Below are 26298 nucleotides of genomic sequence, written 5' to 3'. Positions count from 1 at the left end.
CCACCCTGCCCCGGCCCCCGTCCTCAGCCCTGGCCGGAGGATGCACTGTCAGACCACGAGGCGAGAGGGCTCTGGCACAGGCATCCCTGGGGCAGAGGCCAGGAGCTCTCTCCAGTTTCTTCCTCCTGGGAAGAGGATGAACAACATGCCCGTGGCCAGCCTGACTCTGCAGAGCTGAAACAGAACCAAATGTGTGGGGCAGGCTGGGCAGGGCCGGCCATCACAGGGCAGCGCCTCCACCTTCTGGGAGGCAGGGAAACAAGCGGGCCCTGAACTCTGCAGGAGCCAGGTGGGAGGCCAGCTTCCCGACTGCAGCCGCCTGTGAAGCAGCAACTTGAGATGCCCGACTTCAGCCCGCCCCGGACACCCTCCACGCCAGCATCCGCCTGGGCCAGGCTCCTACGGATGAGCCCTGTTTCTTGAGACCTCTTGTGTGTGGGGAGCAGCTGTGGCCAGGCCGGGGTCTGGGGTTCCCGGGGAGGTTTGGGCCCTTGGGGACTTCTCCTCCTGCCTGTCACCAATGTGGCCGGGTTACAGGACGGAGCATCCCTGTTCTGGGTGGCGTGGCAGGTACAGCCTTGCTGTACACCTGGAGGGAGCCCATGGCCAGGGCTCCTGCACCCCTGCCATGTGCCCTGTCCTCAAACACAGAGCCGGCCCCACTTGCATACCTGGGTCTGGCCTCCGAGGAGCTGGCGGCGGGCGCACCGTGTGCCCTGGCCTGCAGGGATGGTGCTTACCCTCAGCAGCCTGTCACCGTGGGGTCCAGGCCTGAGCGCTTGGAGATGCGCAGCTTGACTACCTCCTCGGAGCATGTGGGATGGATACCCACGGTCCGCATCACCTGCGCGTAGGAGGCCCCACACCTGCACATATAGGGGATGGGGGAGGCAGGCGGGGGTCAGCACAGGGAGGGGGGGTCCACAGCATCCCATCCCTGGGAAGAGGGCCTCGGAGGCTGCTGGTCTCCTCACTGTCCCCTAACCCCCAGCCAGAAGCCAGGACCCCTGCCCACACCTGTGGGAGCCGTCCACCTCCCTCCCAGCAGATGCTCAGCGCTCATCTAGCCCACCTCCCACCCAGCCACGCCCTGGCTTGCCCTGGCCTGGCTTCCTGCTGTTCCATCCCCTGCCCCCAGGCACAGTCCTGCCTTAGGCCTCTGCTCTCTGCTTTACCCACAGACAGCGCATCCTGACCTCACCACACCACCGCCCTCCAGGCCCCACATCCAGCCAGCCACGTCTCTCAGGCCATGCACAATGTCCCAACCTCCAACTACCCCTGTCAACCCACCCAGAGCCTTTGCCACGGCTTCCTTTGACCCCGGGACGCCGAAAACACACAGCCTGAGCCCAAGACCCGAGCAATGGCCCCAGCTCCAGAAGACATGCAGCAGCCCTGGGGTGGCTCTCCAGGCACTGGCGCCCCACTCATGGTGGCATGAGTGCTGGGCCGGGTGGGCGAGGGCCCCAGCAGCGACCCGGGGCCACAGTGGACACCTCGCCTGGCTCTGGCTGGCTCAACAGCATCTGGCTGGGGCAGAGCTGTCCCTTGTCTCCCTGAACCCGCCCTGTCTGAGGAGGGCCTGAGGAATCTCTGCTGCAAACCCGCGAAGGCCACATAAATGCAGCAAGAGAGGCAGCAGCTCTCCACTGCCGCACTGCTGGCACTCGAGGGACACCCGGCTGCGCATCGCATCACGGCCCGCATTCCTCGGGACTTACTTGATCCCCAGAGCAAATCCTTGAGTAACTTCGCCTGCGTTGGGGCCAAGGAAGTGCAGGCCCAGCACCAGCTGCGGGGGCTCCCTCAGGCACACCATCTGAAAGCCGCACATCTCAGCTACCAGCCCAGGAGGGGGCTGGGTCACGTCCACCCTGCATCCACCCTGCACCCTGCCTGGGGGGCATGGCTGGGGCCAGCCCTTGGGTATTAGCCCTGCCGGGCTCTTTCCCACCCTCCCTCTCACCCTCAGCACCCTGGGCCACAGGGATGCTCACCTTTACATAACACTGGGATGCATCCCGTCCAGCCACCGTGAATTCCAGCGGTTTATAATGGGCGTGATAGACCTGGGGACAGGATACCACCCCTGGATCAGTGCTGGGACAAACAAACCTTGTGGCACCTGCAGCTCCCACAGGCTGCATGGGCAAGGCAGGGTCATGATGGGCAGGAACCATCCATCTCGCCTGAAGGTCTGGTCTGGGATGGGGAGGAGGGCTTGGCTGGCTACAGGCTGTGTGCAGGCAGCCAGTGGCTGGAGCCATGCTCTACAGGACAGACCCTCTCCCAAACAAGCCTGGGACCCCCGCAGACCATAGCAACAGAGCAGGCATCAGGCAACCCAAGCACCCAGGCTGGGCACAGCAAACCTGCGTGGATATAGCTCCCCCACAACCAACGGCGGAGGCAAGAATGGGTGAGCAGGCGACCACCCGGCTCCCTCGGGCACCCTGGTGCTCCCTTGGCCCTCACTGGAGCAAGGCCGCTGTGGCCACACCAGAGCCGGAGCTGTTGGACAAAGGCTTTCAGCACCCTTGAAGGGCTCAACAGCGTGTCCGGGGCTGCGGCCAAGTAAAAAATGAGCGGGGCCCTCACATGTGCTGCACAGCCATTATTAATTAATGGAACTTCAGAGAATATTGTTCTAACTAAGACAGAATTGAAAAGAAAACAAACAAAGAGTATTTGGCCATTCAACATCGTGAAACATAAAACAACATTATAAAATGCCAGGAACATATGTCCCAGCGCACTTGTGATGAATCAAACAAAAATAGCAAATAAAGTGCCTCGGGGAAGGCTGGCCTGTCAGGCCTGTCCTGTTGATGGAGAGGACTGGGGTGGAGGGGGAAGGGCCCAGCCCTGGAGCCCAGTGACTCATCCCCAAAGGCCCCAGGCCCCACCACCCAGGCCACAGGCTCCGGTTTCTCTGGGTGCCTGCAAGCTGCCGCGGCAGCAAGATGAAACCGCACCGAAGGCTTCCAGCCACCATGGCCCGGCAGGCTTCAGAGCCCCTGCATTCTTCCAGGCCACCCCAGAGCCACAGCCACCTGCCACAGCAGACCCCCAAAGCAGCCTTGCTCGATGAAAACCCCTTTCCTCCAGGGTAAGTGCCTGAGCCTGGAAGAAGCTGGAAGAGGATAGGTGTCAGGATGTGGTGGGGGGCGAGGGGTGGGGGGCTCTTGCCTGGGAGACAACCCGGGCAGTCCAGGAAGACGAGGTGTAGGGTGGTTAGGGGGTGGGGGTGGAAGCAGAGGTCGGAGGCCCCTGGGAGAAACCTTTCTGGGTCGAGTGAGATTCAAGTCCCTGCAAGGTGGGGACAGCACAGAGGCACCTTCGGGGCCCTGGTGCTTTCAGGGAGAAGCAGCTGTGTGCTGGAGTGGGGCCGGCGCTCAGTTGACCTCAGCAGGGGAGCGGGTGGCACCATGGTGGTGACCCAGTTGGTGCTGGGCACCCCTACAGCATGGCTGGGGTGGGGCTGGGGGCTTCTGGGCCACAGGGCTTCTTGCCCTCAGAACAAGGCAGCCAAGGGCCTTCCCCTCACTGCTGTGACACGTGGTGGCAGAGACCAGAGGTACCTAAGCCCAGTCACCCCGAGGCTGCCAAAGCCCAGGCACCCCCGTTTCTGGGGCTGCTCCCAACGTGTCCCTTCCTGCTACACACAGCCACCGCTCAGGGCCCTGGAAAGGAGACCCTGGCGCCCTGTTCACAAGGCCTCCGCCCAGAGCGTGGAGTGAGGTCGCGGAGTCGCCACTGTCCTCAGCTGCACTGCTCCCAGGCCTCACCTCAACATGCTCCTGCCCGTGGCGAGCCACTGCCTCCTCCTCGGACAGCCCCACACAGCCATACTCCAGCGGGGTGAAGACGGTCGTGGGAACCTGAAAGCAGATCTGGAGTCAGGGAGGGCCCTTGGGCCCCGAAAATCGAAGGTCCCCATTGCATGTGACGCAAAGAGCAGTGATCACAGACCAGGCCCAGATGTGCCTGGAGCAGGCTGCAAGTACAGCAGGCGACCCACCTGCCCGCGCCTGCGCCACACTCTCAGAACGGAGCCCCACACACACGCTTGCACACACACGTGTGCACAACACCCCCGCATAAGCGCACACACATGCATGCCCACACCTACATGCAGACACACAGCGCACAAAAGCCCCTCACCCCAGAAGAGCTAGCCTCGAACTCGGCCTCTCCCGGGCTGCACGTGGCGTCCGCTAGATAGAACTCACATTGTCATAGTCCATCAGGTCTGAGGACCCGCCGAAGAGCCGCTGCACCAGGAGCCTCCCAGCCATGATAGCCGTGGGTGTCAGCTCAGGCCGCCCCTTGGGGAAGGCACAGCGGGGCGACGTCAGCACCATGTCCGGGGTTATATGCAGCCCCCATGCCACCACCCTTTGCCCCCCAAGTGGGCATCTCCCTTTAGAAAATCCCCAACACTGGCACCGAGTACGGTGACGTAAAGCCTCCCCCTGGAGCTCGTCCCCCTGCGGGGCATCCCAGGGACCTAGGTAGGTCACTCATTCTCCCGCTTGTTGCCCTCCACCCTGCCCTGGGAAAGGAGTCCGCTGCCGATGAGGCCGGCCGTGCCACCCTCACATGCTCAAGCCTTCTCTGCAAACCCCTTCTGCACGCTGCTGACCTCGGAGGGCTGCCTGATGACCAGGCTCAAAAGAGCCCCTGCTACCGTTTGCATTCACTGGAATCCCCGGCTGAAAAGGGACCCCAAAGCGTTCCACACACTCCCGACATGCAGCTCGACTTGCACGTCACAGTCCACAACAAATTCCAAATCAGAACGTCACTGTGCTGGAGAGCCCTCCGTCCCAGGGTGTCCCCGGCCTTGGGGGTTCCAGCACCGTCCTCTGGGATGGGCTGCCAATCACCTTGGCAGCAGGAAATGCAGATGTTGTTTGGCATTCCAGAAATGCGTAGAGATCCGTGGAGATAAACTCAGAGCGCAGCCTGCGCATTCCAGCAGGCCTGACTAACTGCGGAAACGTCCCGGCGGCGGCGCACAGCGCACAACATCTCATTAAACAATAGCCCCCGCCCCGCCCACAGGCTCTTCCCAGCCGCTCAAGGGACCACTGGTTGGGTGTTAACTCTTTGGACTGTTCAGAATGACCTTTCTGAGTGGATTTAATGTTTAAAGAAAGAATGCCTTTGTGTGTGCCATGCATTTCTGGCAAAACAGTTTGAAATGTTACAGTTTCCAACGCAGGAGCCTGGGAGCTACACACTTGCAGAGGGAAAACTCAGATTCCCAGACAGAAGGGAGGCTTCCTGCTGTGCACAGAGATGCACGTGGCACTGTCTCAGGGTGCAGTGCTCACAGGATGCAACAGACCATGCAGTCAGAGACCACTGCACCTACATGGTCCAAGGCAGAGGCTGCGCTTGCAGAAATCACACTGAGCAGCTGAACCATCCAGCTAAGCAAGCTGGGGCTGCAGGCATGTGGCCGAGGCATGTGGAGTCACGTGCTCTGTCCACACAATCGGGACGGCTAGATGGGCCCTACAGGACCCTGCCGGGTCCGCCTGGAGCCTCAGAGTGTGACCTTATTTGGAAATAAGTTCTTTGCAGATATAATTAAAGTAAGGATGGAGATGAAGTCATCCTGGATTAGGGTGGACCCTAAATCCAATGACAGAGAAACTGTAAGAAGCAAATCAGGGCCCAGAGACACACCCAGGAGACTGTCACGTGATGATGAGGCAGAGAGAGGAGTGATACAGCCACAACCCGAGGGACGCTGGAGGTGTCCTACCCCAGAGGCTTCTGAGAGAGCCTGGCCCAGCTGACACTTTTTGAGATGGAGTCTCGCTGTCACCCAGGCTGGAGTGCAATGGCACGATCTTGGCTCATGGTAACCTCCACCTTCCTCCTCCCGAGTTCAAATGATTCTCCTGCCTCAGCCTCCCGGGTAGCTGGGATTACAGATACGTGCCACCACGCCTGGCTAATTTTTGTATTTTTTTAGTAGAGACGGTTTCACCATGTTGGCTAGGCTGGTCTTGAACTCCTGACCTCAAGTAATCTGCCTGCCATGGCGTCCCAAAGTGCTGGGATTATAAGCATGAGACACCGCACCCAGTCCCAGCTGACACTTTGACTTCAGACTACTGCCCCCAAACGTGAGAGAATCCATGTCTGCTGTTCTGGGCCACCCGTGTGTGGTGATTTAGTTGTGCAGCCCCAGGACGCTGACACCAACAGGTCTCGCTACAAAGAAGCTCTCAGGGACACTCCAGAGCCACTCTCAGCAGCAGGCACTGGACACATGCAGGACAGGCAGAGCACTCCTGAGGCTGCCGGGGTGCAGCATCCCAAGACTGACCACCCAGGTGCCTTACTGGGGCCATGGGTAAGGAGGGCTCCAGAGCCCCCACCCAGGAAAGACTGGAGCTGATCTTCACAGCAGCAGCTGAGAGCAAAGGACCTGTCCCGGTGTGACACCCAGAGAGGCAAGCCAGAGGATACGAAGGTGGGGAGGGCGGGGCCAGGTGGGCCCAAACTGGACCTGCCTCAACCCTGTGGGGACAGGATGGCCCCAAGGCCATGTCCAGTGGTGGCATTTCTAAGCCTATGCCTCCAGCCTACCTGCCGGGGGTTGGGGCCTGCGTGCAGAACTGACCCATGCCCAGTTCCCAGCAGGCGTCCACTGCTGGTGCTTGCAGCTGTCTTTAGGCCTTCCACACTCCCGCCACAGAAAGGAAAGGAAAGGCAGAGAGCTGAGGCCCAAGTCCAGGTTGCCCCAGAACTCCAGACAGGCTGGCCCTGGGGTTTGACCCAGAGCCTCTGTGATCAAAGAAAGTGTTTCTCTCCCACAGGACAGAAGCAGCCGGAGCCCAGTGAGCAGGGGTGGTGGGGCAGGCAGGGGCAGGGGCCTGGTCCCAGGACGCATGTCGTACCTCCACCACGTCACCAATGGCGTAGATGTGGGGCACAGAGGTGCCTTCCCGGGAGTCCACCAGGATCTTCTGAGTGTCGGGGCTAGTATCTACCCCAGCCTTCTCCAAATTCAGACTTCTGGTGTCTGGTACTCGACCTGAAGGAAATAGAGAGGGGGCTGAAAGGTCATCTTCAGTGGCTTTGACCTAGAGCTGTTGTATTTAAACTATTTCTCAGAATGTCCACTTACAGACCGGGTACGGTGGCTCATGCCTGTAATCCCAGCACTGTGGGAGGACGAGGTGGGCGGATCACCTGAGGTCAGGAGTTCGAGAACAGCCTGGCCAACATGACGAAACCCTGTCTCAGCCGGGCGCGATGGCTCACGTCTGTAATCCCAACACTTTGGGAGGCCGAGGCAAGTGGATCACCTGAGGTCTGGAGTTCAAAACCAGCCCGGCCAACATAGTGAAACCCCATCTCTACTAAAAATACAAAATTACCTAGGCATAGTGGTGCACACCTATAGTCCCAGCTACTCAGGAGACTGAATCGCTTGAACCCAGGAGGCGGAGGCTGCAGTGAGCTGAGATTGCACCATTGCGCTCCAGCCTGGGCGACAAGAGCAAAACTCTGTCTCAAAACAAACAAACAAACAAAAACAAAAACAGAAAAGTAAAGAAAAGAAACCCTGTCTCTACTAAAAATACAAAAATTAGCTGGGTGTGGTGGTGCGCACCTGTAGTCCCAGCTACTTGGGAGGGTGAGGTATGGGAATCACTTGAACCCGGGAGGTGGAGGTTGCAGTGAGCCAAGATCACACCACTGCACTCCAGCCTGGGTGAGAGAGTGAAACTCTGTCTCAAGAAAAAAGAATGTCCACTTAGAACCGGCCAAAAGTGAAGCACCAGCAGCGCAGAGGGGCTCCTGGCCTCTGCAGGAGGTGGCAGGCAGGTCTGAAACAGATGCTGGTCAGATGACAGCTGGCACAGGAGACAAGGCGGGGTGCCACCCGCGGAGACCAGTTGGCCTTAGACTGGTTCCTGGCATGCAGGAAAGGAAGAGGCACTTGCCAATGCTGGGGCTCCCTGACATCAAAGAGTGCTAAGTGTGGGATTCCAGAACCTTCCACATGCCCAGGCCTCAGGCCCTGCTGCAGGGCCACCAGCACAGTGCCAATGGCTCTGGTACCGACTTCATCCGGAGAAACCAGCCCTTCGTGGGGAGCTGCTGGCACCTGGCCTGCCTGGTCACCCTGCATCTGTCTGCAGCACTGCAGCCTGATACCATCAGGCAGTGAGACCGAGAGTCCAGAGGGGCCTCCTTCGAGGACACCTGCAGGCTCCCGATGGCCTCCTCCCTATCTGGACAGGCTGAAGAGGAGCCGGCCACACCCTGGACTGTACCCCAACAATGCTCAAGTCCTGGGTCTGGCCCTCTGCCCAGGTAGGGCCTGAAGGTCTCTCCCCATTAGGGGAAAGGAAGCCCCCCAACCCACTAGCAGAGGGCCAAGTGAGCAGAGCTAGCAGCTGGGTCTCCCGCCTGCTCTGTGCTGCAGCCCCCCGTGGCTGCCTGGCACACAGCCCCAGCCTAGAGACCTCAGGGCCGAGGGGAGCTGAGTTAAGGGGCAGCGTCCTAACTACACCATGCCCATTCTAGGGGGCAGCTGGCTCAGCTGATCCTGCTCTTGGGTGCAAAGGTCAAGAGGGGCAGGGGATGGCCACTCCAGGGGGTCAGCACAGCTGCCCCCTGCCAGTCTCCACATAGCCTGGGGCCCGGAGAGAGGGCACCGCATAGGCCTCTTCACAGCCCAAGGGCCAGCAGAGGTCCCTTCTTCCCCTAACTCAGATGGGTGTGGCTTTGCCAGGCCGGCGGGCGGCCACAGCAGCTTTTCCCTCCCAATCCCAGCTACTCTCGGCTCCCAGGGGCTCAGGATGATCCACCGATGGCAAAGGCGGTTTGGCGTCAAAGGCATAGGACCCCTGCTCATTGTGGCTGCGACAAACCAGCTGCTGGCCGGCATGTGGGTGGCGCCCACCTAAGCATCTGGAAGCTGAAGCTCCCGTGAAAGGGAACCCTTAAGTCTCCAGCTGCCGTCCTGGGGCGGGAGTCAAAACATACAAACTTGGCTAAGCCGGCTTGCGGGAGGCTGGCTCCAGCCTCTGTGCTCTGCTCAGCCACAGGAATTGGGTGCCGGGAGGGCTGGCACCGGCTGGGGATCAGCCCAGACACAGGGGATGCCAGCCCACATCAGAGGAAGGAGCTGGGCCCCATGGGCAGGGCTGGGGCACAAAGGAGGGGCCGAGGTCCCTGCAGGCAGGGGGCTCACGCCCAGCCCTCTGGTCCCTCCCCAACCTGGTGTCCAGCCCACCAGACCCAGTACTTCCTGGTGCCTGTGGGAATAGAACATCTGACGCTGCACCCACACTCTCCTCTGCATGCTTGCCTGGCTGGTCCCAGGAAGCCAAGGCACTCATCATGTTCCTCATGATAACTATGGCAACTATAGACCTTGCAGGTGCTGACCAAACCCTGTCCCCAGGTCTGAAGGAAATAAAGATAAATTTAAAAGTAGTCACAAGAGATAAAAGAGGCGTGGAATTAGGTGGCCCATCCAAAGCCAGGACTCTTCTGCACACGCTGTGTGGATCCCTCTGGGAAGTTGGTGGGAATGTGATGGAGCCACTAATGTGAAAAGCATGAAAACAGGACAGGCTGGATGGCCAGGGGAGAGAGGGCTGCGTGGCACAGACACACCTGGCCCTGCAGGGACTCCATAGCCCATTAGGGAAGAACAGCAAAGGAAGAGTGAGTGGCCTGTGGCAGGTAGCAGGCTCAGCCCTGAGGAGGGCAGCCAAGGGCACAGTGGGGTTAGAAGCTGGGCCGGTGGGACGTGGCTGGGAGTGGGTGCAGGGAAGAGGCCTGTTCCACTTGGGTGGGGCCACGTCCCCAGCTGTGGCCAGCCCTGATGGCAGGACACCAAGCCCTGAGCCCCACTATGGGTCTTGCAAGCAAAGGACTGGGCAGTGGCCAGAGAAAGGCCAGATATCCCTGCTGGTGCTGGACAGCCAGTCAGGTGTCCTAGGCCCCACTGGTTCAGGCCTGGAGCCCTGCAGGAGGGTGAATGACTCGTGCCAAGGTGGGGACCCAGTGGGGCCCGAATGGTGTGAGCAGCAGGATGCAGGCGGCTGCGCCCAGTCAGCTCCCCACCATTTCCCTCCTATGCCAGGATAAAGGCGCACCACTCAGGCCATTTGGGGAAAGAAGGGCGCCTGCACCAGTGTCTTTTGCCCCTGCATGTTGTGCTCTGAGCTTTCCCAGCTGTGCCTGCGGCCCACTGCAGGCCTCCCCATGGAGGGGCTCTGTGCTCCCTGCAGCTCCGTCCTCGCAGCCTTGGCTCTTGAGCGCCCAGTGCAGTGTTTGCCAAGTGCTGCTGAATGGCCCCTCCTGAGGTAGGACATTTGGTGGCTCTCGAGTCTCTGATTCCTAGACACCACCAGGATGGAGACCTGGGGCACCAGCTTGCCATGTGTCAGCTGAGTTCCTGGGGCAGATCCTCAGAAGAAGGGCAGCCAGCTGAGTGGGGGCTTCCGGGCACAGGACAATCCTTAGACTGTTCCTTCCGGGGGCAGGCGGCGCACAGCGCTCTCTGTCATGCTGCTTTAATTTGCACTTCTTCGATGACTGGTAAGATGAAGTAATTTTTGGCCACGTGTTTATGAACCGTATTTCCTCTTTTGTAAATTGCCAGTTTCTGCCTTTTCTCATGCATTTATAGGCATCTTCACCATGTTCCTGCTTTGTAAGAGCTTATTATGTAATGGATACATAACACTCTGTCATATTTTCTGCAAACAGCAAGGGCATTAAAATTCCAGGTACAGCTCTTCAGACTGCACTCATGAGCAGTCGTGGGCCACAGGATTCGTGGGCAGAGGAAGGGCGCCAGCTCTGTATTCCTTGTGCATGTGAAGCACGAGGGCTCATGGGCCTGCACGCTGTGGACTTACCCGGGCGGCACAGCTACATCAAGGGCACCTTGAAGGACATCCCCTTGCTGAGATGGTCTCCAGGATCCACACCAGTTTAAGCGGCAGACAGGGCTGTCCATCACCACCAAGGGCCTCCACATGGGCCAGTTTGTTTGTGTACTGTAGCAAGAGGGCCCAGCTGGGCGTCGGCAGTGTCCTCCCTGCAGGCACCACACCTGTACCATCAAGCGCTGCCTGGAGGAGAGGCTGGGACCAGGACTTATTGACCTGGGCCTTTGAGAACTACACCGCAGTCACCTCCCCTAGCCTGGAAACCAGGAAGACTCACATGAAGCTGCCCTCCAAGAGGATCATCTCAGCCAACAGAGCTGTGGTCGGCATGGGAGACAGAGGTGGCCAAACTGACCAGCCATCCTGAAGGCAGGCCATGCCCACTACATATAAGGCAAAGAGGAGCTGCTGACCGTGGTGCAGAGTATGGCCACAAGCCCCAAGGAACGTCCCTTCAGAGATGGCAACCACTGGCACGCTGGCAAACCTGCCACTGCAGAGATGCCTCTGCTGGTAGCAAACTGGGTCTCGTTGCTGCCCACTGGGCTTGGTTCAGACTTGGGGCTGATGGGCCCAACAGAGTTTGTCCTTCTGCCAAAAAAATAGTAATTCCAGGTACAAATGGACGTTCTCACTTCCTATGTATATGTGTGGCTGGCCCACAACACTGACACTCAGGAAGCACTGGGCTGAGCACCTCTGCAGCCTGGAGCTGCCTCCAGCCCCAGGCCCAGCAGTGCAGCACCCCTGATGCAGGACAGCCCATCTCCACATGTGGCCCTGGGAGTGCTAGGAGCAGCCGGGCAGGGCAGCCCTCCTCTGATCACAGTGAGAGCCTCACCAGCTGCTCTCAACGGCCCGGGAGATGGAGGGCAGCCACCACGCTTGTCCAGCCAGCCTGGCCCCAAGGAGGGACCAGAGAAGGCTGAAGCCCAAAAACCACCCAGACAGTCACCATGGATCACTCCCACCTATTCTGATGGACACAGGGACAAGGGGACGGCCAGTCGCATGCAGTATTACGCGCCTCTCTCATCTGTGATAGGAAGAACAGGCATGCCCTCTGATTTCACGCCGGCCTGGGACACATGTTCCCAACAGAGAAGAGCAAGGAGGCGGTGCCCCGGGTGAGAGGTAAGTGCCAGCGGGAGTACAGCAGGGTGAGTCAGTGACTGTGATCCAGACAGAGGCAGCCGGGGCCAAGCACTGCGCCTGAGGACGAGGGTGTGGAGTGGGAAGCTCCAGGGCTGGTGGGCGATGCGAGGCGGGCAGGGCTTCACACATAGGCCCTGTGGGCCACCTGGCAACTGTCTCACGAGGGATGTGGCCCCCAGAGCCAGCCACTCTCACAGGGCCTGGCCTGCCACTTGCCGCAACGAGGCACCTTGGAACCAGGCACAGAGAAGAGTATATATGCCTTTGGAAATGGAGTTAGATCCTTGAAGCTTATTTTTCTTTTTTTTTTTTTTTTTTGAGACGGAGTCTCGCTCTGTCACCCAGGCTGGAGTGCAGTGGCCGGACCTCTGCTCACTGCAAGCTCCGCCTCCTGGGTTTACGCCATTCTCCTGCCTCAGCCTCCCGAGTAGCTGGGACTACAGGCGCTCGCCACCTCGCCCGGCTAGTTTTTTGTATTTTTTTTTAGTAGAGACGGGGTTTCACCGTGTTAGCCAGGATGGTCTCGATCTCCTGACCTCGTGATCCGCCCGTCTCGGCCTCCCAAAGTGCTGGGATTACAGGCTTGAGCCACCGCGCCCGGCCAGATCCTTGAAGCTTATTTTTCTAAAATACTTATCTTCTTCTTCTTTTTTTTTTTTTTCCAGAATCACCCCTTCTCAATGAGCCCCAGGCCCCTATCCACAGCTCTGAGCCCAGGAAGGGGATGCACCTGCCCTACTGGCCTCGGGTCCCCTCGAGATGCCATGTTAGTTGAATAAATGAGTGAGCCCCGGGGCCTCAATGGGACCTGACTGGCCACTCGCTGTGACCACCAGGGACCCCCAGGCTGTCCCGGGGTATCTTATACCCAGGGAGGCTCCTCAGGGGATGGGGGTGAGCTTCCCCACAGACAGCATAAGGGCCTTTCCTACTTGAGCTGCCTGCGTGCATTGTGATGTGTGAGACCCCACAGTCAGCCTTGGAGTACAGCGCAGCCTCCAGCTCAGGCCCAGAGGACCCCCAGGAAGGAGCGTGCTCTATGGCGAGTGGTCATTATTGCTTTAACAGTTATTATTAGACGGGGCGCAGTGGCTCACGCTTGTAATCCCAGCACTTTGGGAGGCCGAGGTGGGTGGATCATGACATCAGGGCTTCGATACCAGCCTGGCTAACACAGTGAAACCCCGTCTCTACTAAAAATACAAAAATTAGCTGGATGTGGTGGTGGTTGCCTGTAATCCCAGCTACTTGGGAGGCTGAGGCAGGAGAATCGCTTGAACCCGGGAGGCAGAGGTTGCAGTGAGCCGAGATCACGCCCTAGGACTCCAGCCTGGGCAACAGAGCTAGACACTGTCTCAAAAACAAACAAATAAAAAACAATTATTATTATTATATTATTAATTATTTGAAAAGAGGTCTTACTCTGTTGCTCAGGCTGGTCTTGAACTCCTGGACTCAAATGATCCTCCCACCTTGGCATTCCAAAGTGTTGGGATTACAGGCATGAGCCACCTTACTTAGCCCTTTAATGATTGTTAACATAATTGCAATTGTAACAGGTTGGCTGCCCTGGGACACCTGCAGACATTAGAGGGTGCATGGTAATATGTATAAATGGTGCCGACCTATCTCTAGAAGACTTTTCACCATGTTCTTTTTTTTTTTTTTTTTTTGAGACGGAGTCTCGCTCTGTAGCCCAGGCTGGAGTGCAGTGGCCGGATCTCAGCTCACTGCAAGCTCCGCCTCCTGGGTCCACGCCATTCTCCTGCCTCAGCCTCCCGAGTAGCTGGGACTACAGGCGCCCGCCACCTCGCCCGGCTAGTTTTTTTTATTTTTGTATTTTTCAGTAGAGACGGGGTTTCACCGTGTTAGCCAGGATGGTCTCGATCTCCTGATCTCGTGATCCGCCCGTCTCGGCCTCCCAAAGTGCTGGGATTACAGGCCTGAGCCACCGCGCCCGGCCTGTTCTTTTTTTTTTAATTGGTTTCCACTCAGTTCTAACCATAAGTACTGAATATGACATGGTAACAAGACCCAGCTCGACATCCATGTATGCAGGTGCTGGCTGGCCTGTCAGATGGCTGTGGGCTCTGGACACGGGTGTGAATTGGCCCTCAAGCCAAGCATGGGGCACCAGGCTGGTGGGTAAGCACAGGGCGCTGCTTCCTGCTACTCTGGCCTGGCCTCTGTGAGGTGTTAGCACCACCATGAGCTAGGGCTGAGCCAACAGTGCTGTCTCAGGAGCAGCAGTGCACGTCCAGGGCCACATGGTGTGGAGGGGAAGGCCGCAGCCACCGCTCATAGGAAGAGCTCCACGAATGTTCATCTTGGCTCCACTTCAAAAAATACCAAACTCACATGCAGACAGATTTGGGTCTCTCTTGATGTAATTAATTACAAACTAAATTTACACTAAAATAAAAAGGTGTTAGACTATCGAAGAGGGGTCTCGGATCCGTATCACCTGCCCAGGGATGGCCACTCCACCCTGAGAGCACGGAGGTGTGGGTGCCAGGGTCACGGCTGGGCCCATCCCCACCGGGAAGAGCACAGCCACACACTTGGTTTCACGCAGCTGCAGCAAGGCACATCCCTGAGAGCAGTCCTGATGGGCCCACCGCAGGCCCCCTGCCCGGGCAACATCCACACCCACTGCGGCCCCTAAGCCCCGGCTGTGCCCACACCAGCACGGAGGGCATCCAGGAGGAGCCGCCCTTTCCCTCTCACCAGGCTCGGGATGCTCCCATCCATCCCCAGCCTAGGGGGCTTGGTTCTTGCTTTCTGCCCTTTCTTGCTGCCTGGCACTCAACAGAGGGACATTCCGCAGGGACTTGTGTAGCGGAATCTGCGGTGTACGGGAGCCATCAGCCAAGCACAGCTGAGCAAAGACGGTTGCCTGCCACGTACACGCCAGCAAGCAGTGCCTGGGTGGAGAGAGGAGCCCCGGGCTGCAGCCCACCCTGGCAACAGCTCCCCTCCTGGGCACCGCCAGCCCCCATCATCATCTTCTGGGCACCCCAGTCTCTCCGGCTATGGTCCAGGCACACGTGCCACGTGGGGCAGACTATACACAGGCAGCTTATGCGGGTGGCCTCTGTGCGGTACCAGGAGGAAGCCGGGAAGCCAAGCTCCCACGCTCCATGCATGCTGTGTTTCAGGCTCTGATGCTGATTTACACACAGGTGGACATCTCTGAGTTATCTAAGAGAAAGCCCAAAGAGGAAATGGCTTCAGTGGCCAGGGTAAGATCCAGACGGATTCCTTCCCTGGGTCTCGTCTCACCTGCCATACCACAAGGCCCCCGGGCAGACCCAGGGCCACCCTCCCTGGCACTCAGGCACAACAGCTGCCTGGCTGTGGGATCCCCAGGCTCAGCGAGTCCCCTCCTGTGTCTGCTGGCTCTTCTGGCCGTAGGCAGGACTCCCGTGGTGCAGGGAGGGATACGCCAGAGCCTTCAGCATCTTACCCTCAAGAGAGGGACAGAGAACCGTCCAGAGGGGCTGGGGACGCCAAAGGGGCACATGACGATCTCAACTTCCAGTTTCTCAGGGCTGCAGTCCAGAGGCAGTCTGTCCTTTCTTTAAAACCAAATTTAAGCTCAACTAGCACTTAGAAGCTTCTGCACTAGGAGGCATTTGCTCAGGATGCCCCAGCCCCACCCTGCTCCCCTAGACAGCCAGAGATTCAGGCCACAACTGGTTAACTCAGTGGGCGAATTCGAGCCCGCAGCGGTGCTGGCTGACTGTCTTCACTCAGCGCTGTAATCGGCACATCTGCAGACAGGAAATCCTCCTCCCTGAAGTTCCCAGTCTATTATCTGAGACACCTGGTGTGGGCGGGTGATTCAGAGACAAACAATGAGCGGGGCCCCCTGCACAGCAATTAACTGCTTTAACTGCTAATATGTTTAATCCACCACGTGGAGATCAAGGCTGCATCGAGGAAGGGGCTCGGGTCCTCCTCAGCTTCCAGACTGCAGGGCCCACTTCGTGATGCCAATGTCCATGGTCCTCGCCAGCTGCGGTCAGGCGCCAGGCACACAGGCAATGGGCAGGGCCAGCACTCAGCCCCACGCGGGAGCTCTGTGCAGCACCTGGGCTCTGTGTGTGTGTGTGTGCGCTGGGCATGGGGGCATCCCCGCTTCCTGTCAGAGCCCAGCTTGTGCGGACGTAGTGCACACTCGGGACAGGAAGCGGAGTCGGAGATGTCGGCATTGCCAGCTGTGCCGCCCCTAGGGCGCTTTATTTTAACCTCCCAGAGTGGATCATCCTTTATTGCAAGTAGAAATAAAGCTTGGTTAAAGGCTTATCGTACAAACCGGCAGAAAACGCTTGCAGTTGCTGACCTGGGAAGTGGCTCCTGAATGTTTACAAAACCTGGCTCTGAGCAGCAGCAAAGTCAGCACATGCCCGAGCGGCCCCCAGCAGGCGTGCAGAAGCCGCGCCGCCCTCGGGAAGCAGGGTCAGAGGCCAAGGACTGCGAAAAGCTTCCACCCCCAGCATCAATCACGCCAGGCAGACTGTCTGGGGGATGCTCATTTTGCAAATACAAAAAAATAAAACAGACTCCTAGCAAGGGAGGATGGGCGTGCAGGCCATGGCAGCTCTGCTGAGTAGGGAGGGGACTTGCTTGTTGCCTGCCAGGCTGACGCCCGGGCTTTCCAGGGACACAGCCCCTGGCCCATTGGTCTGCTACATCCCTGTGGGCTCAGTCGAGGGCGCCCCTCAGCTCAACGGCAAGAGCTCCCTTATGCCATGGGTGAAAGGAGATGTCAGCAGACAGAGGAGGAGGGCTAGGGCGCAGGGGGAGGGAGAAACTTGCCACCTCCCCTTTAGAGTGGAGTTTATTTGGGAATGATAGTAGGAGGACAAATTTTGAAAGAAAAATAAAGTGGAGTTTATGATGAGAACCATCAGTACACTTCAGAGTCCAAAATGTTACCTAATCCTTCAAAGTGTTTATCATAACAAATTTACTTAAAATCTGCTTTTACAATGTGACTGAGAGCATTGCTCTTGCTGACTGATCACCTCTGGGCCGAGAGCCCTGCATGCACTTGGGCGTCTCAGGTCCTCCCCAGCTGTCACCTCTGGCTGTGCCCACTGCACAAAAGTGAAGGCTCAGCCGCTTCAGGCTGGTTTCCTTGCTCATTTCCCATTCCGAGTGACTGCTGCAGAAGTGCATCACCCTGTGACACAGCTTGTGCCTGCGGGAGCCCTCCCCCAGGGGACACTGACACCTGGCCAGCCCCACGTGAGCCCAGTGAGCTGATGGAGGTGGAGCCGGGGATCTGAGAGGGACCCTAGCTCTGACGTTGGGCTCTCGCAGGGGACAACATACCAGGCTCAGCACGGAAAGGCCTCGGAGAACTAACAACACTGAGTAGGTTGCTTCCGCCTTCAACATGCAAGTTGACAGGGCAACTGGGAAAACTAGGAGCCTAAACTAGACGGCCAGGCACCGAGGCGGATAGGACGTCTGAGCAGGCGCGCTGTGTGTGCCGCCACCCACCCTGACGAGGTCGCGCAGCCCTCCTTGGGGTGGCCCATCTGCAACGGCCTCCACGCCCAGCTTTGTAGCAGGCCTGGGACAGGGCAGTGTCTGGGTGATCCCTGTTGGCTCCAGCTGCCCCTCGCCAGTCCCCTCGGACAGCCCCGGCCCAGGTCTGGGCACAGGTATCCCTGGGCTGTGTCCATACTCCCTACACCTGCTCGGCCTCTGCCCCATGCAAAACCGGACCCACACCTGACAGAGAGCAAGACGGTGAGACCAGACTGTGCCCAGCAAGTGGCAGCCAGCCCACACCTGGCCGGGAAATGCCCAGGCCTCTGCCCAGCACTGGAAGGGTGATGTCTTCAGAAGCCTTCGAAATGTGACTTCTGGAAAGGCCTGCAAGATGCCACTCCGGGCATGTGATGACTTGCCAGGCCCAAAGGGACCCACTGGGAAATACTGAAAGCCACGAGAAGGCTGGGCAGAACTTTAAAATGCCTGCATCATTTTTATGTGCTGAAAACAGGCACCTTGTGCACACCCATGTTCACAGCAGCATGATCCACAACAGCCAAAAGACGGAAGCAGCCTAGGTATCCGCTGACAGATGATGGACACACACACAACTCAGCCTTACAGGAAAGAAATGCTGGCACGCGCTACACAAATGCTAACTCTAACAGATGCTACAACATGGACTCGCCCTGGAAAACACTTTGCTAAGAGAAATGAGCCAGTCACAAAAGGACAAACACTGCCTGATTCTACTTACATGAAATCCCTTGAGGAGTCAGATCCACGGAGACAGACAGCGAAGGGTGAGTGCCAGGGGCCGCAGGGAGTGAGTGTTTAAGGGGGACAGAGCTCAGTTTGGAGATAATGGAAAAGTTCCAGAGATGGATGGTCATGCTGGTTGTACGATATGAATGTACTTAGCACCACTGAACTATATACTTTAAAATGCTTAAGATGATGAATTTGATGTTATGTGTATGTCACCACAAGTTTTAAAACTTTCAAATCTATATCATTTTTACGTTAAAAACAACAAACTAGCTTGGCTGGGCATAGTAGCTCAAACCTGTAATCCCAGCACTTAGAAGGCTGAGATGGGAAGATTGATTGAGCCTGGGAGGTGCAGGCTGCAGTGAGCTATGATCACACCACTGCACTCCTCCTAGGCAATAGAGACAGACCCTGTTTCACACACAAAAAAGAAAAAAACCTAGCTGGAAAGCCTGAAGCAGCAAAATATTTAATATGCTAAAGAAAAACTACACACTGGCCAGGTGCGGTGGCTCACACCTGTAATCTCAGCACTTTGGGAGGCCGAGGCGGGTGGATCACGAGCTCAGGAGACCGAGACCATCCTGGCCTACATGGTGAAACCCCGTCTCTACTAAAAATACAAAAATTAGCCGGGCATGGTGGTGAGTGCCTGTAGCCCCAGCTACTCAGGAGGCTGAGGCAGGAGAATCGCTTGAATCCAGGAGGTGGAGGTTGCCACTGCACTCCAGCCTGGGCGACAGAGTGAGACTCCATCTCAAAAACATAACAAAACAAAACAAAACAAATCAAGACTTAAACCTGGAAGGTGACATGTAGGATTTATGTGCCGAAACCTTAATAAGCAATCGATCAAGGGCCAGGGAAGGTGAGGACGACTGCCTACTCGCTCCTTTTTTTTCTTTTGAGACGAAGTCTCACTCTGTCTCCCAGGCTGGAGTGCAGTGGCACAATCTGGGCTCACTGCAAGCTCCGCCTCCCGGGTTCACACCATTCTCCTGCCTCAGCCTCCCAAGTAGCTGGGACTACAGGGGCCCGCCACCACGCCCGGCTAATTTTTTGTATTTTTAAGTAGAGACAGGGATTCACCGTGTTAGCCAGGATGGTCTCGATCTCCTGACCTCGTGATCCACCCGCCTCGGCCTCCCAAAGTGCTGGGATTACAGGCATGAGCCACCGCGCCCAGCCCTAGCCGCTCCTTGATGAGGACACCTGGCTGATGCCATCTTGGTATCTTCTCTGGTTTTTCTAGCATGTCCCACAGTGGTGGGGAGACATGCAGAGATGCGAGGTGCTGGGGATGGCAAGATGGGCATAGCCTAGTGTGGGTGCCGCCCCACAGGCCTTCACTGTTGCTCTCGAGGTGTACTGGGGAGCGGCCAACCCGCCTAGCAGCCAGCAGGCTGGGGGAGCCCTGGGAGGTGACAGGAAGTGGGGCAAAGATTCTCCATGCATCTTGGGGAGACCGGAGACAGAGTGTGTGGCTCGATGCACCCTTACCTATGGCCCACAGGACGGTGTCGAAGGTGCCTGTGTCCTCCTTGCCAGTGGTGCAGTCCTCCCAGGTGACCTGCAGGTGGCCATCAGGGAGCCTCCTGACTCGGGAGGGGGCACAGCCCCTCAGGAACTGGGTGCCATGAGATGCCATGTGCTCTATGACCATGGAGGACATTTGCTGCAAAACACAAGAAGACAGGCCATGAAGACCAGGTGGCCGTGGGAGAGAGGCCCTGGCCTGCCCTGCTCTCAAAGGCCTCAGTGAGGGGCTGAGAGGGGTCTGTGTGGAAGACGGGGTGGACACCCAGCCCCTGCTCTACGTCCTCTTGTTCTCTGTGGAGTGTCTGGCCCCTGTCCAGGCTCCAAGTCCTCAACCCTGGGCCCTATGGTCAGGACTCACTCAGTCTGTGGGCTCCTCTCTAGATGCTAATTAACTAAGTCTTCATCAGCCAGATACAGCCACACCTGTAATCCCAACCCTTTGGGAGGCTGAGGTGGGAGAATCCCTCAAGCTCAGGAGTTTGAGGCTGCAGTGAACTGTGATCACACCACTGCACCCCAGCCTGGGAGACAGAGTGAGACCCTATCTCTAAAAGAAAAAATAAACAAGCCGGGCGCAGTGGCTCAAGCCTGTAATCCCAGCACTTTGGGAGGCCGAGGCGGGCGGATCACGAGGTCAGGAGATCGAGACCATCCTGGCTAACACGGTGAAACCCCGTCTCTACTAAAATACAAAAAACTAGCCGGGCGCGGTGGCGGGCGCCTGTAGTCCCAGCTACTCGGGAGGCTGAGGCAGGAGAATGGCGTAAACCCGGGAGGCGGAGCTTGCAGTGAGCTGAGATCCGGCCACTGCACTCCAGCCTGGGTGACAGAGCAAGACTCCGTCTCAAAAAAAAAAAAAAAAAAAAAAAAAAAAAATAAACAAGGCTGGGCGCGGTGGCTCACGCCTATAATCCCAGCACTTTGGGAGGCTGAGGCAGGTGGATCACAAGGTCAGGAGATGAGACCATCCTGGCCAACACAGTGAAACTCTGTCTCTACTAAAAAACACAAAAAATTAGCCGGGAGTGGTGGTGGGCACCTGTAGTCCCACCTAACTGGGAGGCTGAATTAGGAGAATGGCATGAACCCAGGAGGCGGAGCTTGCAGTGAGCTGAGACTGTACCACTGCACTCCAGTCTGGGTGACAGAGTGAGACTCTGTCTCAAAAAAAAAAAAAAAAGAAAAAAAAAAAAAAAAAGGAAAAATGAACAAACAAATCCTGGTACACCTACACATTTCTTTTTTTCTTTTTTTTTTTTTTTTGAGACGGAGTCTCACTCTGTCACCCAGGCTGGAGTGCAGTGGTGCAGTCTCGGCTCACTGCAAGCTCTGCCTCCTGGGTTCATGCCATTCTCCTGCCTTAGCCTCCTGAGTAGCTGGGACTACAGGTGCCCCCCACCACGCCTGGCTAAGTTTTTTTATTTTTTTAGTAGAGATGGGGTTTCACTGTGTTAGACAGGATGGTCTCAATCTCTTGACCTTGTGATCTGCCCGCCTCGGCCTCCCAAAGTGCTGGGATTACAGGCAAGAGCCACCGCGCCTGGCCCATCTACACATTTCGTAAAAAAACAAAAACAAAAAACTTAGTCTTCACTAAAATCAATGGCAGAGAAGCATCCCTTCTCCCAGGAGATGTGCCCTGGTCCAACCAGATGGCCCCTGCTCCCAGCCCCCGCCTCCACATGTGGCCAACCTGCCCCTCTGCCATCCAGGAGCCAGGAGGGTAGGCAGGAGACTCTGTTCCCACCTAGAAATGTAGGCACAGCAGGCTCAGGTCCAGATCAGGGACACAGAGAGTCCTGCTTCTCCCTCCCAGCTCAGGAGGCCTGTGCGCCCCCAGTCCAGCTACAGATGGGGGCCCTGTTCTCAGGACAATGGGCCCTTGCATGGACCAGCAGTGAAGTTGGCCACGGCTTCTGGTTTCAAGAGGAGATAAACAGTCACTGCTAACATCCTCTGACACCTGTGCGGGTGCGCCAGCTGGCTCTAGATGGCGTGTGTAGGAGTCCAGCCCACCGGGCAGGGCGGGCTGTGCTGCAGAGGGGCTGCCACACAGGCTGTGCACCCTCTGCACCCTCCAGAGGCCTGGTGGGCACGGCCAGCCCAGGCTCTGAGGGGAACCATGGGGCCTGTCTAGGACACAGGGTCCATCGCCCCTCAGCCTGGCTGCCTAGACTGTGCATCCTCCTTGCCTGGGCACAGCCCCCATTCTGCAGGCCCCTTTCCTCCTCTGTCCACTGCCAGCTCACCCTCCCCGCATCTCAAGGCTCCGAGGCCTTCCTAGACACTGTGTCCCAACCACAGGGCTCCATGGGTTTGCACTGAGGGACATGATGGAAGTGTGCCACAGCTTTAGGATGGAGCAACACATGGCCACACAAGTGGAGGGACATGTCTCTGAGTCGGCCTGGGGGTGGCACTGGGAGTCTGGAGATGACAGGCCTGGCTCCTCCCACCTCAGGTGCCCTCCTCAGGCTCTGTGAGCTGAGGGTTGGCCGAGGACCCATAGCAGGGCCCGCAGATCTGCACAGCTCACCCTGCATGGGGCCTCCTTCATGGCAGTCATGTAGTGTTGGATGTCTCCACAATGACAACTCCAGACTTCTATTTTAACAGGAGACTTTCCCTTGAAGAGTTTTTAGCTAAAAAAAGAAAATCTCTATTGCTCCACTCTAGGAGCTCATCCTGCTGGCCACATGAGTGTGTGCACCCCAGACACAGATGAAGGCCGCTGTACACAGCGCACCTGTCCAGACGCCAAGACCCCACAGGCTGTCTCAGGGCCAGCGCTGCCCTGTGTCCCTCAGCCCAGCTCACACATTACAGCTATTTCACCCTCACTCCCTCAGAGGGGACAGGCAAGGGGAGAGCAGGGAGTCAGGGGTCTCTGAGGTGGGGCTAACACTTCTGCAGCACACACCAGCCTCTTACTAATGGGACGACCCGGAGGGTGACCCTATCTGCCGGCACAAGGCTGGGCAGAGCCTCCCTTCACTGTGCCTGCGGTCGGCTGGAGGCCTCTGTGCAGCCGTGTGCCCCACTGCCACCCTCCTCCCTTGCTCTGGCTGCGTGTTTGCATATTTCCTGGACAACCTCCTCATCCCATTCAAGGGTTATCTCTAAAGATTCAGGCATCACTCATGGCCCATGACTGCACTGCACCTGCCTGGGAGGGGCTGTGGGAGGAAGGGCCGCAGAGCCACAGGGGTGGGAGCTGGGGCCTCTGGCACTACCTGGTCGAAGCCGCGGAGGGGGATGCTGCGTATCATGACGGTGGTGTCCAGCCCGATCCCGGTGAGGAAGCCAGCACACTCCAGGGCCACGTCTGTCAGGTGCCGGCTAAGGAGCACTGGAGATCCTAACTTTGGAAGCAATGGGACAACACCCCGGGGCCCTGTGCCACAGCCCACGCCCCACCCATCCATGGCTGGCCCCGCAGGAGGCTCCCAACTCAAGACCCCCACCTCCACATCTCAAGTGCACAGGCTAGGGTTAGCAAGGAGCCCTCAAGCAGCACCCATGGACTAGGCTGGCCTCTGGCCTCTGCTCCCATGGCCTGTCGGTCCCAGCTCCGGGGCAAGGCCTGCATCCTGGTGGATCCCAGTTGGGATGGAGAGAAGTGGCCAGTTCAGGGAGGACCTCAGCCATGGGAGATGCCAGGTGGCTGCTTTCTTCCACCTGTGCTCTTAGCCAGCGGCTTGGGGCTTTTCTTTTTTTTTTTTGTTTTCTGTTGCCTAGGCTGGAGTGCAGTGGCATGATCTCGGCTCACTGCAACCTCCGCCTCCCAGGTTCAAGCAGTTCCCCTGCCTCAGCTGCCGAAGTAGCTGGGACTATAGGTGTGAGCCGCCGTGCCCGGCCAGGGGCTTTCATTTCCCTCAGATGTCCCCTTGATCTCAGGCCCTCCTGCAGCTCCTCTCCTGACTCTCCCTGTCTAACTGTCCCTTCTGAAGGAATGAGTACAGGCCTCATAGCCATGTCCAGCTGTCCCAGCTGTCTCAGTGCCCAGCTCAAGAAGAGCCTCCAGCAATCCCTGGCCAGAGGTCAGCCTCAAACTGTCCCCAGGCACAGGTCCTCCATGCCGAGAGGCCCAGGAAGTGCTTGATCTGAGGCAGCAAAGAGCCTGCCGGAAGGGCGGGCGGCAAGGAGGGACTCAGGGGAAGGAGTGTCCAGTTCCCAGGACGGCCACCTGCACGCTAGCAAAGGATACAGCTGGCCCCGACCACCAACCTGTTACAGAAACAGATACAGAGAGAGAGAGCACGTGTAAAGCTGAGGCTCTTATTGACCAAGTGAGGTCAGAGGAGAACCCTGCAGCCTTCGTCCAGGCCCTCGGTCAGCTCGTGAGCTCCAAGGCTACTGTTCAAACAGCTTGCACAGGGTGCAAAGCCCACTTTCCAAGTCCACACTGTCAAGCATGTTGTGAATCAGCAAATCACCTGGTGGTGAAGGGCGTGTGTGTCAGTGATAAGTGGTACCTGTCCCCTGGAAGGCACCTGGAGGCATGGAGAAACTTCCACCAGAGCAGCGCACGGCTTTCCTTCTTTCCCCCGGGGCCTCTTGGGCTAGGGTGGAAGCCCGGAGATGCTGGGCAGGACGGGGAGGCCACCAGACCGCAAGGGAAGACATCATCTGAGCAGAACACTCTCAAGACCACGGAGGGCCAGGTCAGAGGCACATCCAGCCCTATCACAGCCAGGTGCAGGGCCAGGAGGGCCAGCTCCCCAGAGAGGGGACTGAAGGACCCCAGGGACAGGGGAGGCAGCACAGGACGCTGCGACCAGCAGTCATTGGAAATATTTGCTCTTGTAGTGAAAACACCCTATTGTTCAACTCCACACTCCACATGTGTTTTGCATACACACGTATTCACACATACTTGTATGTGCACACATGCCACACACCTGCATGCACACATGTGTATGCACATACTCTTACATGGGCACACACAAATGTAAACACACACACACTCACATGGGTACACACATTCATTCACATACACATATGCACACACTCATGTAAACACATGCATGCACACACATGCACACGGGCACAGAACCTAACACGGAACAAGAACTCCCAGCAGGGCAGCTGCACGCGGGTGGGCTCCCACATTACCCTTCAGTCTTTGAACAAGAGGAGGTGATGTAAGGATGGATAAGCCCAATGTCAGTGCTAATCCCAGCAGGTACTAATGATATAATCCCATTTCAAAACGCGGTGTATCCCTTGGAATCATTCTGCAGGTGCCCTGCGGGAAGCATCTGGCGTGCAGCTTCCTCACAGTGGCTGGGGACAGAACCGCGCCACTGTCAGGATTAGGGTGAGCAGACAGAGCTCTGATGGCCGGCTGAGCACAAGGTGGTTACACGCCACACTCGGCATGTGAGGACAGTGAAGGGGGACCCTGGGACCCCCAGCCAAGCAGGACTGCAGAGATGCATTCCCCGCCCCACTCAGGGCCAGCAACACTTGGGAAGCAGGCACCATGGTATGCATGCACTTCCACACGTGCACACACACGTAGGCACCACATACACATCTCGACACGGAGGTGCACTTCCAAAATGACAAAACCAAACTCTTTTTGGACTTGCTATACGCAGTGAAAGGTACAAACTTTTGTTTAAGATATGAAGTTATGGCCAGGCGCGGTGGCTCACGCCTGTAATCCCAGCACTTTGGGAGGCCAAGGCAGGCAGATCACAAGGTCAGGAGATCGAGACCATCCTGGCTAACACAGTGAAACCCCGTCTCCACTAAAAATACAAAAAATTAGCTGACCGTGGTGGCGGGCGCCTGTAGTCCCAGCTACTCAGGAGGCTGAGGCAGGAGAATGGCGTGAACCTGGGAGGCGGAGCTTGCAGTGAGCCGTGACTGCGCCCACTGCACTTCAGCCTGGGCGACAAGAGCGAGACTCCGTCTCAAAAAAAAGAAAGAAAAAAGATGTGAAGTTATGAGTTACTGCAAATATAAACAGAACTCTGCTGCTTTGCATATAGTGCCCCAAATGCAAGGGTGTAACTGGGCGAGAGCCCATGATGCGGTGCCCCTTGCCCCCTGCTCCCAGAGGTGGCTGTGCATGGGCTAGAGGCTTCCTGCTGGGCTGTGCAGGCACCAGGGGAGTGAGGCCAATGCATCGCCTCTGTGGGCAGCTGGGTCCTGCGCATCAGGGCCTTCCTGGCCCTGAAGGCCAACCCTTTTCCAGCAATGGGCCCTGCAGCCGCAGGACAGGGGCCAAGCTGTTCTCCGGGCCTCCTACCTCATTGCTAGGGATATAGCAACACACCCTCCTGATTTTGCCACAAATGTTTGCTGTCTCTGCCACCGACGTGTACATCCCCACCTCCTAGACGATGCTGACTCACCAGGACTGGATTGG

The 26298-nt window shown here is 57.6% G+C and overlaps 2 protein-coding genes across 4 annotated transcripts in view; one reads left to right on the top strand and one right to left on the bottom strand.

The window, feature by feature from the left end:
* Positions 1–26298, top strand: part of RANBP1 (RAN binding protein 1) — a 290326-nt gene that overhangs the window by 25873 nt on the left and 238155 nt on the right. The gene's annotated exons all lie outside the window — the stretch shown is intronic.
* TXNRD2 (thioredoxin reductase 2) overlaps positions 1–26298 on the bottom strand; it is a 68665-nt gene that overhangs the window by 821 nt on the left and 41546 nt on the right. For 2 of the 3 annotated variants that reach the window (XM_050746167.1, XM_050746166.1), the window contains exons 9-17: positions 24127–24146; positions 23153–23244; positions 19881–20055; positions 6924–7060; positions 4236–4331; positions 3792–3884; positions 2001–2072; positions 1725–1822; positions 672–866 (exon numbers count right to left, since the gene is read on the bottom strand). In XM_050746167.1, the coding sequence (XP_050602124.1) occupies positions 743–866; positions 1725–1822; positions 2001–2072; positions 3792–3884; positions 4236–4331; positions 6924–7060; positions 19881–20055; positions 23153–23244; positions 24127–24146 (907 nt within the window). In that variant the 3' untranslated portion in view covers positions 672–742. Of the gene's footprint in view, positions 1–671; positions 867–1724; positions 1823–2000; positions 2073–3791; positions 3885–4235; positions 4332–6923; positions 7061–18428; positions 19675–19880; positions 20056–23152; positions 23245–24126; positions 24147–26298 lie in introns of those variants that run through there. The other variant, XM_050746168.1, reaches the window with a different exon arrangement.

Source organism: Macaca thibetana, chromosome 10 (genome assembly GCF_024542745.1).
Source record: "Macaca thibetana thibetana isolate TM-01 chromosome 10, ASM2454274v1, whole genome shotgun sequence".
Classification (NCBI taxonomy): Eukaryota; Metazoa; Chordata; class Mammalia; order Primates; family Cercopithecidae; genus Macaca; species Macaca thibetana.
The sequence above is the reverse complement of the archived record's forward strand: the minus strand, read 5'-3'. Positions and strand labels throughout refer to the sequence as shown.